General features: G+C 44.6%; 1 protein-coding gene across 48 annotated transcripts in view; it reads right to left on the reverse strand.

The window, feature by feature from the left end:
* Positions 1 to 253: 253 nt before the first annotated feature.
* Positions 254 to 15,911, reverse strand: part of LOC118382088 (mitochondrial import inner membrane translocase subunit tim16) — an 85,222-nt gene continuing 69,564 nt past the window's right edge. Inside the window, exons 17-24 of one of the 48 annotated variants that reach the window (XR_008136957.1) lie at positions 14,434 to 14,968; positions 13,444 to 14,169; positions 13,180 to 13,377; positions 12,982 to 13,113; positions 12,718 to 12,915; positions 12,520 to 12,651; positions 10,527 to 12,262; positions 6,686 to 10,390 (exon numbers count right to left, since the gene is read on the reverse strand). Coding sequence is in view for 2 of the 48 variants with exons in the window: in XM_052519556.1 (XP_052375516.1) it covers positions 320 to 418; positions 2,295 to 2,360; positions 2,804 to 2,940; positions 3,121 to 3,205; positions 10,527 to 10,616; positions 14,877 to 14,968 (569 nt within the window). In the remaining 46 variants the exon portion in view is untranslated. Of the gene's footprint in view, positions 419 to 2,294; positions 2,361 to 2,803; positions 2,941 to 3,120; positions 3,206 to 4,777; positions 4,944 to 6,685; positions 10,391 to 10,526; positions 12,263 to 12,374; positions 12,454 to 12,519; positions 12,652 to 12,717; positions 12,916 to 12,981; positions 13,114 to 13,179; positions 13,378 to 13,443; positions 14,969 to 15,911 lie in introns of those variants that run through there. The other 47 variants (XR_008136955.1, XR_008136961.1, XR_008136946.1 and 44 more) reach the window with 47 other exon arrangements.

Consider the following 15,911-nt stretch of genomic DNA (forward strand, 5'->3'; position numbering starts at 1 on the left):
TGCTAAATTCTTCCATTATGGAGGCTTACACTGCTGTGACCAACCACACAGAGGCAGCATTGTGATATAGATGTGACCCAGTTCTAATTCACAGGTTGTGATCATTAGAGCACAATGCGGAAAATGAAAATAAGTGTTTCTTATTGGCCAATTCCAGGTATAGAACCTCCCCGATTCAGTCCGGTTTCTTACGTTTGGCACATAATGAACACGACCCTGATCTCGTAAAGAGTCATACACACAGAGACACGGGTTGAGAAAAGGATAAGGCTTTTATTGAGGGTATAATTTACAGTGGGTGGGGTAGGGAGGGGGCGGTTCATGTTTCTGGAGTCTGTTGCTTCTGCTCTGGTTTGGGTTGACTGTCCTGTGTCTGAATAGAGAGCTCCTCATCTAGACGCTCCTTCGCTCTCACCACCTTCAAATACACAGAGGGACGGACATGCACACACACACACGCACACGCACGCAGACAGGACACACACACACACACACACGCAGACAGGACACACACACACACACACACGCAGACAGGACACACACGCAGACAGGACACACACACACACGCAGACAGGACACACACGCAGACAGGACACACACGCAGACAGGACACACACACACGCAGACAGGACACACACGCAGACAGGACACACACGCAGACAGGACACACACGCAGACAGGACAAACACGCAGACAGGACACACACACGCAGACAGGACACACACACGCAGACAGGACACACACACGCAGACAGGACACACACACGCAGACAGGACACACACACGCAGACAGGACACACACGCAGACAGGACAAACACACGCAGACAGGACACACAAGCAGACAGGACACACAAGCAGACAGGACACACAAGCAGACAGGACACACAAGCAGACAGGACACACAAGCAGACAGGACACACACACACAAGCAGACAGGACACACAATTAATTGATCAAAATCCTTAGCAGTGCACCTCAATACATGGCAAGTCATATTTGTCTACTGTTCTGTTATCATAATGATACATTGACATTGTAAATATTCATTTAGGCTACCACTGGATCTGGCATGTGGTGTCCTAATTAGAGGTCGGCCGATTACAAGTTTTTATTTACACCTTTATTTAATCTTTATTTAACCAGGCAAGTCAGTTAAGAACACATTCTTATTTTCAATGACGGCCTAGAAACGGTGGGTTAACTGCCTTGTTCAGGGGCAGAACGAGCAGGCTCGTAAGCATTCATTCAAACAGCACTTTCGTGCATTTTGCTAGCAGCTCTTAGTTGTGCATCAAGCATTGCGCTGTTTATGACTTCAAGCCTATCAACTCCCGAGATGAGGCTGGTGTAACCGATGTGAAATGGCTAGCTGGTTAGCAGGGTGCGCGCTAATAGCGTTTCAAATGTCACTCTCTCTGAGACTTGGAGTAGTTGTTCCCCTTGCTTTGCATGGGTAACGCTGCTTCGAGTGTGGCTGTTGTCGTTGTGTTCCTGGTTCGAGCCCAGGGAGGAGCGAGGAGAGGGACGGAAGCTATACTGTTACACTGGCAATACTAAAGTTCCTATAAGAACATCCAATAGTCAAAGGTATAAGAAATACAAATGGTATAGAGAGAAATAGTCCTATAATAACTACAACCTAAAACTTCTTACCTGGGAATATTGAAGACTCATGTTAAAAGGAACCACCAGCTTTCATATGTTCTCATGTTCTGAGCAAGGAACTTAAACATTAGCTTCCTTACATGGCACATATTACACTTTTACATTCTTCTCCAACACTTTGTTTTTGCATTATTTAAACCAAATTGAACATGTTTCATTATTTATTTGAGGCTAAATTGGTTTTATTGATGTATTATATCAAGTTAAAATAAGTGTTCATTCAGTATTGTTGTAATTGTCATTATTACAAATATTAATCTGTATCGTCTTTTTTTGGTCCTCCAATAATGGGTATCAGAGTTGAAAAATCATAATCAGTCGACCTCTAGTCCTAATATAAGGCATGATCATGATAGTGACTACAGGTCTAAGAATGTGCCCTATCACCAGCCTAATTTAAATGATCATCAGGACAGCTCTGTGCAAGGCTCTGTACAAGCACCAAAGAGGTTTGAAACCCAAGAGACTCAACTTGCCATTACGCCCTATGAATACCTCAAGGAGGTGGTCTGAGTCTCCATGGTTACAAGGAAGCAATTGCTTGGTGAGTCACATGGTTTCAAGCCTCTCTGGCACTAATAAGCACGGACTCGCACAGAGATGGCTCCATACTGGAAATTGAACCTCACCTTGGACTGTAGATAGAAAGATCCGCCCACCTCCTTGTCATTGACTTTAAAAAGGTGTTCATAGTTCTGTTGACAAAGTACAACAGGTCAGTCATGAACAGGTTGGCCCCACCAACAGCCTAATATGGAAATACATTTACCTCCATATACACACACTTGTCTGTCTTGTATGTAGGCCACACGAAGGAACTTCCTGTCTTCTAAATTTGTGAGTGTGACCCTGTCCAGAAAACCCTCTAGCCTGCGCCCGACCCCATATACACTTGTGTAAATATGACTGGACAGGGATTAACGACATGCAACGTCTCCTCCTAACCGGTTAGGGGACAAGATGGACGACATGCAACATCTCCTCCTAACCTGTTAGGGGACAAGATGGAGGTACCGGTACATTGTTAATACCCATCCAATCATCTGTGTGCTGTGAAGTTCCTAGGGGAAGGGGCGAGGCAGGGACAGGGCCTGTGTTCTCTGGGTGTTGCCTTCAATGTACTTTAAAGTGTGTGTACCTTCTGGAGCTCCTCAGGGGTGAGCGTGGCGATATTAAGGATCTGCTGGGCCTCCTGTAAGGTCATCCCAGTGAGACTAGAGGCTGCTGCTGACTGCTGTCCGGCACGCCCCCTGGCCTCCGCTGCAGCTTGACTGGCTGCAGACAGAGACAGAAGAGACCAGGTTGGTCACCTTCTCAGGTAAGGAACATTAATGCAACCGTTTGTTTCTCTCTCAGAGACAGAAAGACAGATTTAATTGCCCTAAATGAGACACGTTTTCACAGTCCATTTGACATTGAAATACCATACAAAAGCATCGTTGAGTTGGAACATACCTGCATATTCTTGCCGCAATGCACGTGCAAACGCCCGTCCTACTACCTGCGCCCCCATGACAATGATCTGCGCAAGATATTTTGCCTACACAAAGACGAGAGATTGTTAGTTCCACTTTACGTCAACAGAAAGCAACAGTCTGGTTTGGCTCAAGGCGGCCTAGTCTCGCCACAGAGTCCAGGTCATAATGAATGAATGGCGACCGCAATGTAAACCAAAACCACTTCTCCCCCTCAGAGAGCATCAGACCTGATTAGTTTCAGGAACATTGTGTTGACAGGCAACATTGTGAACCAGCCATAGTCATACTGTTACAGAAGTATTAGATCAGACAGAGCGGCAAAGGTAGAGCAGGTCTGAAGCACACAGTGACTGTGCTGTATGCGCAGTGCTGATGAGAGCATCATTAACTACCCTGAACAAACACATAACATGCAATCGTTTCTACAATTTTACTCAGTTACAATTCATATAAGGATATCAGTCAATTGAAATAAATTCATTAGGCCCTAATCTATGGATTTCACATAACTGTCGGTCACAGATACCTTAAAAAAATGGTAGGGGCGTGGATCAGAAAACCAGTCAGTATCTGATGTGACCACCGCCTTATGCAGTGCAAGTTTCTGGGTATTGTCTGGAACTGGAACACGCTGTCGTACACGTCGAGCCAGAGCATCCCAAACATGCTCAATGGGTGACACGTCTGGTGAGTATGCAGGCCATGGAAGAACTGGCACAGTTTCAGCTTCCAGATCCTTGCAACAAGGGGCCGTGCATTGTCATGCTAAAACACGAGGTGAATGACACGACAATGTGCATCAGGAATTTGTCACGATATCTAGGTGCATTTAAATTGCCATCAATAAAATTCAATAGTATTCGTTGTCTGTAGCTTATGTCTGCCCATACCATAACCCCACCGCCACCATGAGGCACTCAGCAAACCGCTCGCCCACACAATGCCATACACGCGTTCTGCGGTTGGGAGGCCGGTTGGACGTACTGCCAAATTCTCTAAAAAGACGGAGGCAGCTTATGGTAGAGAAATGAACACTCAATTATCTGGCAACAGCTCTGGTGGACATTCCTGCAGTCAGCATGCCAAATGCACGTCTCCTCAAACCTTCAGACATCTGTGGCATTGCGTTGTGTGACAAAACTGTACATTTTAGAGTGGCCATTTATTCTCCCCGGCACAAGGTGCACCTATATATATTGACCATGCTGTTTAAACAGCTTCTTGATATGCAACACCAGTCAGGTGGATGGATTATCTTGGCAAAGGACAAATGCTCACTGACAGGGTAGCAAAACATTTGCACACAGCATTGAGAAATAAGCTTTCTGTTCATATTCTGGGATCTATTAGATCATCTCATGAAACATGGTGACCAACAACACTTGACATTTTGCGTTTATATGTGTGTAGTTAGCTCGCTTATTAAAGCAACAATATGAGCCAGCTACCTAACGTCAGCTACAAAGATAGAAGACATATCAAGGATACATTACGGTTGCATAAGCTAAATTAGATAGCCAAGATTGGCAAGGTGTGCGGGCTATAGCAAGAGAAGCAAGCAGCGTTTCTCCTTCACAGTTTCCCTAACCACGACACAGCTATTCACAGCGTTTCAAAATACAAAAATATCTCACCATTGCGTTTATCCGATTATTTACAGTACAGTACACAATAAGACCGTGAAGGAGCACGGCGTTTTCACATGTAAACCCATCAAGGTCGCAGTAGGTTCAAAGTTCAAGGGCCAAACTCGGAACAAAGATATTCGAGTTTGGTGAAGATCCACAAACCGGTGCTCTCTCTGTATAAAAATACTGCTCTCTAGTGGATGGCTGTTTAAATTGCACCAATTTTCATTGCACAGCCTTCATCATCACGTCTTGCCAGCAGACCAGACTTGTGTGCTAACAGCTGGCTGCACTAGGGTCGGACAGCATGACCTCAATCCAGGGATGAGGAATACATTGTACTACGAATTGTCCCATTGTTGCACCGGAAAGATTGAATGACTGCTAATTTTTCCGGAAAGCTGCCCTTTTTATCCTCATGCTGGGTAGAAAGTGCTTTGAAAGGTCTCCCGGGTGGCGCAGTGGTGAAGGGCGCTGTACTGCAGCGCCAGCTGTCCCTGGGTTCGCGCCCAGGCTCTGTTGTAACCGGTCCGCGAGCTCGAACAAAGAAATAAACAATTCAACGACAACCATGTTCTTGTGTGTGGCTGTTTACTGACTTTGTTAATGCATCCTTGACAACAATGACATGGATTACCAATGAATTACTGTACCTCAAACAAGCATCCATAGTTGGGGGAAAGTTTGCCATACTAAGCCATTCCCCACAAGGGACGATGTTGTTCAACACAAGTTCTAGTGCCATTAGCATGAAGACGAAAAGGGCAGCTTTTCGGAAAAACTACAGTCGTTCAATCTTCCCGGTGTAACAGTTGGGATAATGGGAGAACAACACATTTCTCAATCCTGGATTGAGGTACTTTTCCCAAAACATATCTCACGCCGGCTCTGCGGTGTCTTGATCTACAGTCATGCTCTCCGACCCCAGTGCAGCTCAGTGTAAACAAGCGTAACGGTAGTGTAGCAGCCATTTTGGCCTGTTTATGAGTTGTGTGTCTGGTATCTGTCAAGGGTCATTTTTACTTGTTTTGTACACTAGAGACTATATGTTGGGGTCATAGGTCACTGGTCATGTGTGTATATAATTAGCACAGGTGATCAGGAAGGGTTATCAGATGAGAAGAGAGTTATTACAGTTATTACCGTATCACAGATACAGCTTAAGAGTCCATCTCTCTGTACCCTTTTCTATAGGAATATGTGTTTTGGAGCCATTTATATACGGAATAAATGGAACTTCACCCCAAAAGAGTAATGTTTGGAAAGCTGATTCTTGTGGAATAAATGGAACTTCACCCCAAAAGAGTAATGTTTGGAAAGCTGATTCTTGTGGAATAAATGGAACTTCACCCCAAAAGAGTAATGTTTGGAAAGCTGATTCTTGTGGAATAAATGGAACTTCACCCCAAAAGAGTAATGTTTGGAAAGCTGATTCTTGTGGAATAAATGGAACTTCACCCCAAAAGAGTAATGTTTGGAAAGCTGATTCTTGTGGAATAAATGGAACTTCACCCCAAAAGAGTAATGTTTGGAAAGCTGATTCTTGTGGAATAAATGGAACTTCACCCCAAAAGAGTAATGTTTGGAAAGCTGATTCTTGTGGAATAAATGGAACTTCACCCCAAAAGAGTAATGTTTGGAAAGCTGATTCTTGTGGAATAAATGGAACTTCACCCCAAAAGAGTAATGTTTGGAAAGCTGATTCTTGTGGACGTGTGACGGACAGCTCTCTCCTGTGCCAGTGGCAGTTCATAGGGAAACACCACTACAGGTCGAGTCGGAATCTCCTGGCAACATCATGACATAAGTACATTTACTAGTTTACCCCTTTTTCTTTGAGATTAACAAACATTTCCCCCTTTAAACATACTTTTGTTTTAAGCAACAAATTGAAAGACAAAGAAATGGCATGTGTACAAGGTTCAAACAGTTGTTTATTGCAAGGCAACATGGACATTCCCACAAAACCATTATTCATAAGACGGACAGAGAAATAATGCTTTATTCAAAGTATAAAAGAGATGTTTCTTTTTGTTAATTTCCCAAAGAACAATGTAAGACATCTGAGAGATTGCAGGCACAAAACACATGACAAACACACAATCACTGACACCAACAATATCTAGGCCCTACAGTCAATGCATTGGAGTCTGTTCCCTTTCCAAGTACTCCACAATGGCTGCGTTTACACAGGCAGCCCAATTCTGATATGTTGCCCAAGTACTGGCAAAAAGCTCTTATCTGATTGGTTTAAAGACCAATTAAAAAACACATGACAGAATTGGACTGCCTGTGTAAACTCCGTGAGTCTGACTACTATTCAAGAATGCTTGGTTGGTTCCAGTCTTTCTGTCATTGTAAACAACATGATTGGTTGGATCAGACTTGGATTAGACTATTAAAAGTATTGCCGTGTGCTGTACTAGTCTTGATCATGGCTGCTGTGATTGCATCATATAGTATTAATACTGTAAGTTATTAAGTAAAAGTTACAAAATGATTGTTTACTACAGTATAATAAAAGAGTGAGCTCCTTTAGTGAGGAATACTTCAATAACAGTCTTAAGATGAAGTGTTAACATATGAGGTACAGGAATTCCAGTTATACAGTCTATCAATGTAGAAAGAAAGGTACAGATACATACTACTTCCCACCACATCACAACCTCAGAGATCCACAGACACACTCCTGTACAACTCCCACAGAGGGTGTTTTGGCTTCTCAATACATGACACCCACATGTATGAACGTCACACACATTTTAAGAGTCCCACAAAACAGAGCGCAGCCCCGATGCTATAAACTATCTCCCAAGATCTGCTGGCTGAACTAAGATATGCACCTGGGTCACGTTCATTACAGCACGCAACGGAAAACGTTTGGTGATTAATGAACACGACCCTGGAGTGGTACAGGACTGTTAGTAGGTCTTTATCACTGGCCAGAGAATGAAGCTACCTAAACAACAAAACAATATTCTATTCCTATCAATAGAAGCCAGCCATGCTTTAACCTGAAGGCTGTTTACCCTGTTGTACCCTGTCTGTGTGTTTTTGCTGTGTGTTGTTGAGATCGGATGGGGATACCACAGACCATCCAACATCCACGGACTACAGGAGCTGGAGATGGGATATCCAGGTGGAGTGTGAGTCTTTGTGTGTGTGTGTGTGTGTGTGTGTGTGTGTGTGTGTGTGTGTGTGTGTGTGTGTGTGTGTGTGTGTGTGTGTGTGTGTGTGTGTGTGTGTGTGTGGTGTGTGTGTGTGTGTGTGTGAGTGTTAATGTATAGTGATGCATAGGAGGTGGTAAATCTGGAAGACCATAGATACTGTATTCAGGAGCATGTGTTTTAGTTTTTCATAGTTACTGTGTTTAGAAGATTATGGACTATGGTTCATATGTGCCCATAAAAAAAGCAAGCAGTGGTCTAGTCATTATTATTATGACACAGGTGTAAGGTTAGGAGTGGTGACAGACACACAGGTGTTAGGTGAGGAGTGGTGACAGACACAGAGGTGTAAGGTTAGGAGTGGTGACAGACACACAGGTGTTAGGTGAGGAGTGGTGACAGACACAGAGGTGTAAGGTTAGGTAGGAGTGGCGACAGACACACAGGTGTTAGGTTAGGAGTGGTGACAGACACAGAGGTGTAAGGTTAGGAGTGGTGACAGACACACAGGTGTTAGGTGAGGAGTGGTGACAGACACAGAGGTGTAAGGTTAGGAGTGGTGACAGACACACATGTGTAAGGTTAGGAGTGGTGACAGACACACAGGTGTTAGGTTAGGAGTGGTGACAGACACACAGGTGTTAGGTTAGGAGTGGTGACAGACACAGAGGTGTAAGGTTAGGAGTGGTGACAGACACACAGGTGTTAGGTTAGGAGTGGTGACAGACACAGAGGTGTAAGGTTAGGTAGGAGTGGCGACAGACACACAGGTGTTAGGTTAGGAGTGGTGACAGACACAGAGGTGTAAGGTTAGGAGTGGTGACAGACACACAGGTGTAAGGTTAGGAGTGCTAACAGACACACAGGTGTAAGGTTAGGAGTGGTGACAGACACACAGGTGTAAGGTTAGGAGTGGTGACAGACACACAGGTGTTAGGTTAGGAGTGGTGACAGACACACAGGTGTTAGGTTAGGAGTGGTGACAGACACACAGGTGTTAGGTTAGGAGTGGTGACAGACACACAGGTGTTAGGTTAGGAGTGGTGACAGACACACAGGTGTTAGGTTAGGAGTGGTGACAGACACACAGGTGTTAGGTTAGGAGTGGTGACAGACACACAGGTGTTAGGTTAGGAGTGGTGACAGACACACAGGTGTTAGGTTAGGAGTGGTGACAGACACACAGGTGTAAGGTTAGGAGTGGTGACAGACACACAGGTGTAAGGTTAGGAGTGGTGACAGACACACAGGTGTAAGGTTAGGAGTGGTGACAGACACACAGGTGTAAGGTTAGGAGTGGTGACAGACACACAGGTGTTAGGTTAGGAGTGGTGACAGACACACAGGTGTTAGGTTAGGAGTGGTGACAGACACACAGGTGTTAGGTTAGGAGTGGTGACAGACACACAGGTGTTAGGTTAGGAGTGGTGACAGACACACAGGTGTTAGGTTAGGAGTGGTGACAGACACACAGGTGTAAGGTTAGGAGTGGTGACAGACACACAGGTGTTAGGTTAGGAGTGGTGACAGACACACAGGTGTTAGGTTAGGAGTGGTGACAGACACACAGGTGTTAGGTTAGGAGTGGTGACAGACACACAGGTGTAAGGTTAGGAGTGGTGACAGACACACAGGTGTAAGGTTAGGAGTGGTGACAGACACACAGGTGTAAGGTTAGGAGTGGTGACAGACACACAGGTGTTAGGTTAGGAGTGGTGACAGACACACAGGTGTAAGGTTAGGAGTGGTGACAGACACACAGGTGTAAGGTTAGGAGTGGTGACAGACACACAGGTGTTAGGTTAGGAGTGGTGACAGACACACAGGTGTAAGGTTAGGAGTGGTGACAGACACACAGGTGTAAGGTTAGGAGTGGTGACAGACACACAGGTGTCCATCCAGTGTGGCGGTAAGGGCTGGGTTGTAAGGGAGTGTTGGGAGTCATTTACCTATCTAGCCTGGTAGGAATGTTAGCTATTTACAGTACAAGGCAGCTGCAAGTCAAAGGTCAAATTGGGGTGAGGTTGCCTTTAACAACAGACCTGGGATCAGATTCCCAAACCCCAGTCCTACCTTTAAACATTATGGGGAGGAAAACATATCTGATCCTGATTCAGTCAATGGTTACAGGCAACATCTACTTACTCAGAGTATTAGAGGATGATACAAGGATATGGGAGGTAGGGCTGTAAAAGTCTGGTAACTTTCCCTAAAATTCCCAGGAAAACAAGCAGGAAATCCAAGAACTCTCCAATTGGTATTTCTGGAAAAGCTAGACATTTTGTTGACAGAATTTTACAACCCTAATGACAGGTTAATGTTATGCGTTTGAGAGATGTTCTTTTGACATAGGACACATCAGTGGCACACAGGAATGACACGTTTCAGTCCAACAGGCCCTTGGCTACTGCTGGACCCTGATTGGTCCGCAAGGCAACACACACTAGTCACCCTGAAAGACACAAGAGCATGGGTAAATGTGTGTGTGTGTGTACATTTGTGTGTGTGTGTGTGTGTGTGTGTGTGTGTGTGTGTGTGTGTGTGTGTGTGTGTGTGTGTACATTTGTGTTTGTGTGTGTGTCACTCACCCACTCATCGTCTTCTACTCCCTGGAAGGACTCCTGTGGTAGAGGGTTGTCATCCATGTTCCCCAGCTTGCCTATCATGGCACTCAACAGCTGTAGTACAGACAGATGGTTAACACACTATAGTCCCACTACTGACTAGTGGTGAGTACCAAGACAGATGGTTAACACACTATAGTCCCACTACTGACTAGTGGTGAGTACCAAGACAGATGGTTAACACACTATAGTCCCACTACTGACTAGTGGTGAGTACCAAGACAGATGGTTAACACACTATAGTCCCACTACTGACTAGTGGTGAGTACCAAGACAGATGGTTAACACACTATAGTCCCACTACTGACTAGTGGTGAGTACCAAGACAGATGGTTAACACACTATAGTCCCACTACTGACTAGTGGTGAGTACCAAGACAGATGGTTAACACACTATAGTCCCACTACTGACTAGTGGTGAGTACCAAGACAGATGGTTAACACACTATAGTCCCACTACTGACTAGTGGTGAGTACCAAGACAGATGGTTAACACACTATAGTCTCACTACTGACTAGTGGTTAACACACTATAGTCCCACTACTGACTAGTGGTGAGTACCAAGACAGATGGTTAACACACTATAGTCCCACTACTGACTAGTGGTGAGTACCAAGACAGATGGTTAACACACTATAGTCCCACTACTGACTAGTGGTGAGTACCAAGACAGATGGTTAACACACTATAGTCCCACTACTGACTAGTGGTGAGTACCAAGACAGATGGTTAACACACTATAGTCCCACTACTGACTATTGGTGAGTACCAAGACAGATGGTTAACACACTATAGTCCCACTACTGACTAGTGGTGAGTACCAAGACAGATGGTTAACACACTATAGTCCCACTACTGACTAGTGGTGAGTATCAAGACAGATGGTTAACACACTATAGTCCCACTACTGACTAGTGGTGAGTACCCATATCCCTCATTTAACATGATATCAATATGAGCAAGACATATTGAGATATCGGTTTATCCTTGTTGTTAACCTACACTATTAGGTAATGAACATTCATGAGTCTTGCAGGTACAAAACCCTCTCACAGGCTCTCAACAGCATAGTGAACTGGCTGCTGAAGGTCCATCAACTGGCTTCCCATTGTATTCAAACTGGTTAGGTAGGTCTATCTGCTACCGGGATATTTACGTCTAGCCCAATAGAAAATCTGCAAGCAGTTGTCTGGACTTCACAAAGCCGTGGAAATGAACAGAACATGAAACATTCATACATGATATAGATGATCCCATCACTACTAATAACTATTCACACTATTACCGTGACAAAGTGGTCACCAAGCGTCTAGCTAGCTGCACTCACAGAGAAATACTCCCTAAGATAAGATGGTCCTTCTGTAGCTCAGTTGGTAGAGCATGGCGCTTGTAACGCCAGGGTAGTGGGTTCGATCCCCGGGACCACCCATACGTAGAATGTATGCACACATGACTGTAAGTCGCTTTGGATAAAAGCGTCTGCTAAATGGCATATATTATTATTATTATAAGATGCTTGTACAGGTTCAGAATAGGGATGCAGGGTATATGGGTGATCTGCTGACTTGCATATAACGTAGGTACATGACGTAATGACACCAGATACACAGCATTCCTAACCTATCCCACAGACCTATATAACGTAGGTACATGACGTAATGACACCAGCTACACAGCATTCCTAACCTATCCCACAGACCTATATAACGTAGGTACATGACGTAATGACACCAGCTACACAGCATTCCTAACATCCCACAGACCTATATAACGTAGGTACATAATGACACCAGCTACACAGCATTCCTAACCTATCCCACAGACCTATATAACGTAGGTACATGACGTAATGACACCAGCTACACAGCATTCCTAACCTATCCCACAGACCTATATAACGTAGGTACATGACGTAATGACACCAGCTACACAGCATTCCTAACCTATACCACAGACCTATATAACGTAGGTACATGACGTAATGACACCAGCTACACAGCATTCCTAACCTATCCCACAGACCTATATAACGTAGGTACATGACGTAATGACACCAGCTACACAGCATTCCTAACCTATCCCACAGACCTATATAACGTAGGTACATGACGTAATGACACCAGCTACACAGCATTCCTAACCTATACCACAGACCTATATAACGTAGGTACATGACGTAATGACACCAGCTACACAGCATTCCTAACCTATCCCACAGACCTATATAACGTAGGTACATGACGTAATGACACCAGCTACACAGCATTCCTAACCTATCCCACAGACCTATATAACGTAGGTACATGACGTAATGACACCAGCTACACAGCATTCCTAACCTATCCCACAGACCTATATAACGTAGGTACATGACGTAATGACACCAGCTACACAGCATTCCTAACCTATACCACAGACCTATATAACGTAGGTACATGACGTAATGACACCAGCTACACAGCATTCCTAACCTATCCCACAGACCTATATAACGTAGGTACATGACGTAATGACACCAGCTACACAGCATTCCTAACCTATCCCACAGACCTATATAACGTAGGTACATGACGTAATGACACCAGCTACACAGCATTCCTAACCTATACCACAGACCTATATAACGTAGGTACATGACGTAATGACACCAGCTACACAGCATTCCTAACCTATCCCACAGACCTATATAACGTAGGTACATGACGTAATGACACCAGCTACACAGCATTCCTAACCTATACCACAGACCTATATAACGTAGGTACATGACGTAATGACACCAGCTACACAGCATTCCTAACCTATCCCACAGACCTATATAATGTAGGTACATGACGTAATGACACCAGCTACACAGCATTCCTAACCTATACCACAGACCTATATAACGTAGGTACATGACGTAATGACACCAGCTACACAGCATTCCTAACCTATCCCACAGACCTATATAACGTAGGTACATGACGTAATGACACCAGCTACACAGCATTCCTAACCTATCCCACAGACCTATATAACGTAGGTACATGACGTAATGACACCAGCTACACAGCATTCCTAACCTATCCCACAGACCTATATAACGTAGGTACATGACGTAATGACACCAGCTACACAGCATTCCTAACCTATCCCACAGACCTATATAACGTAGGTACATGACGTAATGACACCAGCTACACAGCATTCCTAACCTATCCCACAGACCTATATAACGTAGGTACATGACGTAATGACACCAGCTACACAGCATTCCTAACCTATACCACAGACCTATATAACGTAGGTACATGACGTAATGACACCAGCTACACAGCATTCCTAACCTATCCCACAGACCTATATAACGTAGGTACATGACGTAATGACACCAGCTACACAGCATTCCTAACCTATCCCACAGACCTATATAACGTAGGTACATGACGTAATGACACCAGCTACACAGCATTCCTAACCTATCCCACAGACCTATATAACGTAGGTACATGACGTAATGACACCAGCTACACAGCATTCCTAACCTATCCCACAGACCTATATAACGTAGGTACATGACGTAATGACACCAGCTACACAGCATTCCTAACCTATACCACAGACCTATATAACGTAGGTACATGACGTAATGACACCAGCTACACAGCATTCCTAACCTATACCACAGACCTATATAACGTAGGTACATGACGTAATGACACCAGCTACACAGCATTCCTAACCTATACCACAGACCTATATAACGTAGGTACATGACGTAATGACACCAGCTACACAGCATTCCTAACCTATCCCACAGACCTATATAACGTAGGTACATGACGTAATGACACCAGCTACACAGCATTCCTAACCTATCCCACAGACCTATATAACGTAGGTACATGACGTAATGACACCAGCTACACAGCATTCCTAACCTATCCCACAGACCTATATAACGTAGGTACATGACGTAATGACACCAGCTACACAGCATTCCTAACCTATACCACAGACCTATATAACGTAGGTACATGACGTAATGACACCAGCTACACAGCATTCCTAACCTATCCCACAATGCCTCTTGCACTGAGATGCAGGGCCTTAGACCACTGCGCCCATGTGTGTGTGTGTTAACTATTTCACTTAAAAGGCTGCCATTTAAAACAAATATTTGTATCATTTTTTTGGGCAAGGAAAACATCAGATATCGGTATTGGCCAAAAATGTAATATCAGTACGTGTATATATATACACACACACACACGCACGCACGCACGCACGCACGCACGCACGCACGCACACACACACACACACACACACACCTCATCTTTCTTCTGCTCGTCAGTCTTCTCCTCCAGGTAGTGAGAGGATGGAAGGTACTTTCTCACTTGGACCTCCTTGGGCGCCTCACTCACTGAGAGGACAGACAGAAACAGTGACAGTGAGACCAGAGAGTTGGGAGGGGTTGTGTTAGAATGGCAGTGGACCACTGTGTATATACAGGGTTGTGTTAGAATGGCAGTGGACCACTGTGTATATACAGGGTTGTGTTAGAATAGCAGTGGACCACTGTGTATATACAGGGTTGTGTTAGAATGGCAGTGGACCACTGTGTATATACAGGGTTGTGTTAGAATGGCAGTGGGCCACTGTGTATATACAGGGTTGTGTTAGAATGGCAGTGGGCCACTGTGTATATACAGGGTTGTGTTAGAATGGCAGTGGGCCACTGTGTATATACAGGGTTGTGTTAGAATGGCAGTGGGCCACTGTGTATATACAGGGTTGTGTTAGAATGGCAGTGGACCACTGTGTATATACAGGGTTGTGTTAGAATGGCAGTGGGCCACTGTGTATATACAGGGTTGTGTTAGAATGGCAGTGGACCACTGTGTATATACAGGGTTGTGTTAGAATGGCAGTGGACCACTGTGTATATACAGGGTTGTGTTAGAATGGCAGTGGACCACTGTGTATATACAGGGTTGTGTTAGAATGGTAGTGGACCACTGTGTATATACAGGGTTGTGTTAGAATGGCAGTGGACCACTGTGTATATACAGGGTTGTGTTAGAATGGCAGTGGACCACTGTGTATATACAGGGTTGTGTTAGAATGGCAGTGGACCACTGTGTATATACAGGGTTGTGTTAGAATGGCAGTGGACCACTGTGTATATACAGGGTTGTGTTAGAATGGCAGTGGACCACTGTGTATATACAGGGTTGTGTTAGAATGGCAGTGGGCCACTGTGTATATACAGGGTTGTGTTAGAATGGCAGTGGACCACTGTGTATATACAGGGTTGTGTTAGAATGGCAGTGGACCACTGTGTATATACAGGGTTGTGTTAGAAT

This window comes from Oncorhynchus keta, chromosome 5 (assembly GCF_023373465.1).
Source record: "Oncorhynchus keta strain PuntledgeMale-10-30-2019 chromosome 5, Oket_V2, whole genome shotgun sequence".
Lineage (NCBI taxonomy): Eukaryota > Metazoa > Chordata > Actinopteri > Salmoniformes > Salmonidae > Oncorhynchus > Oncorhynchus keta.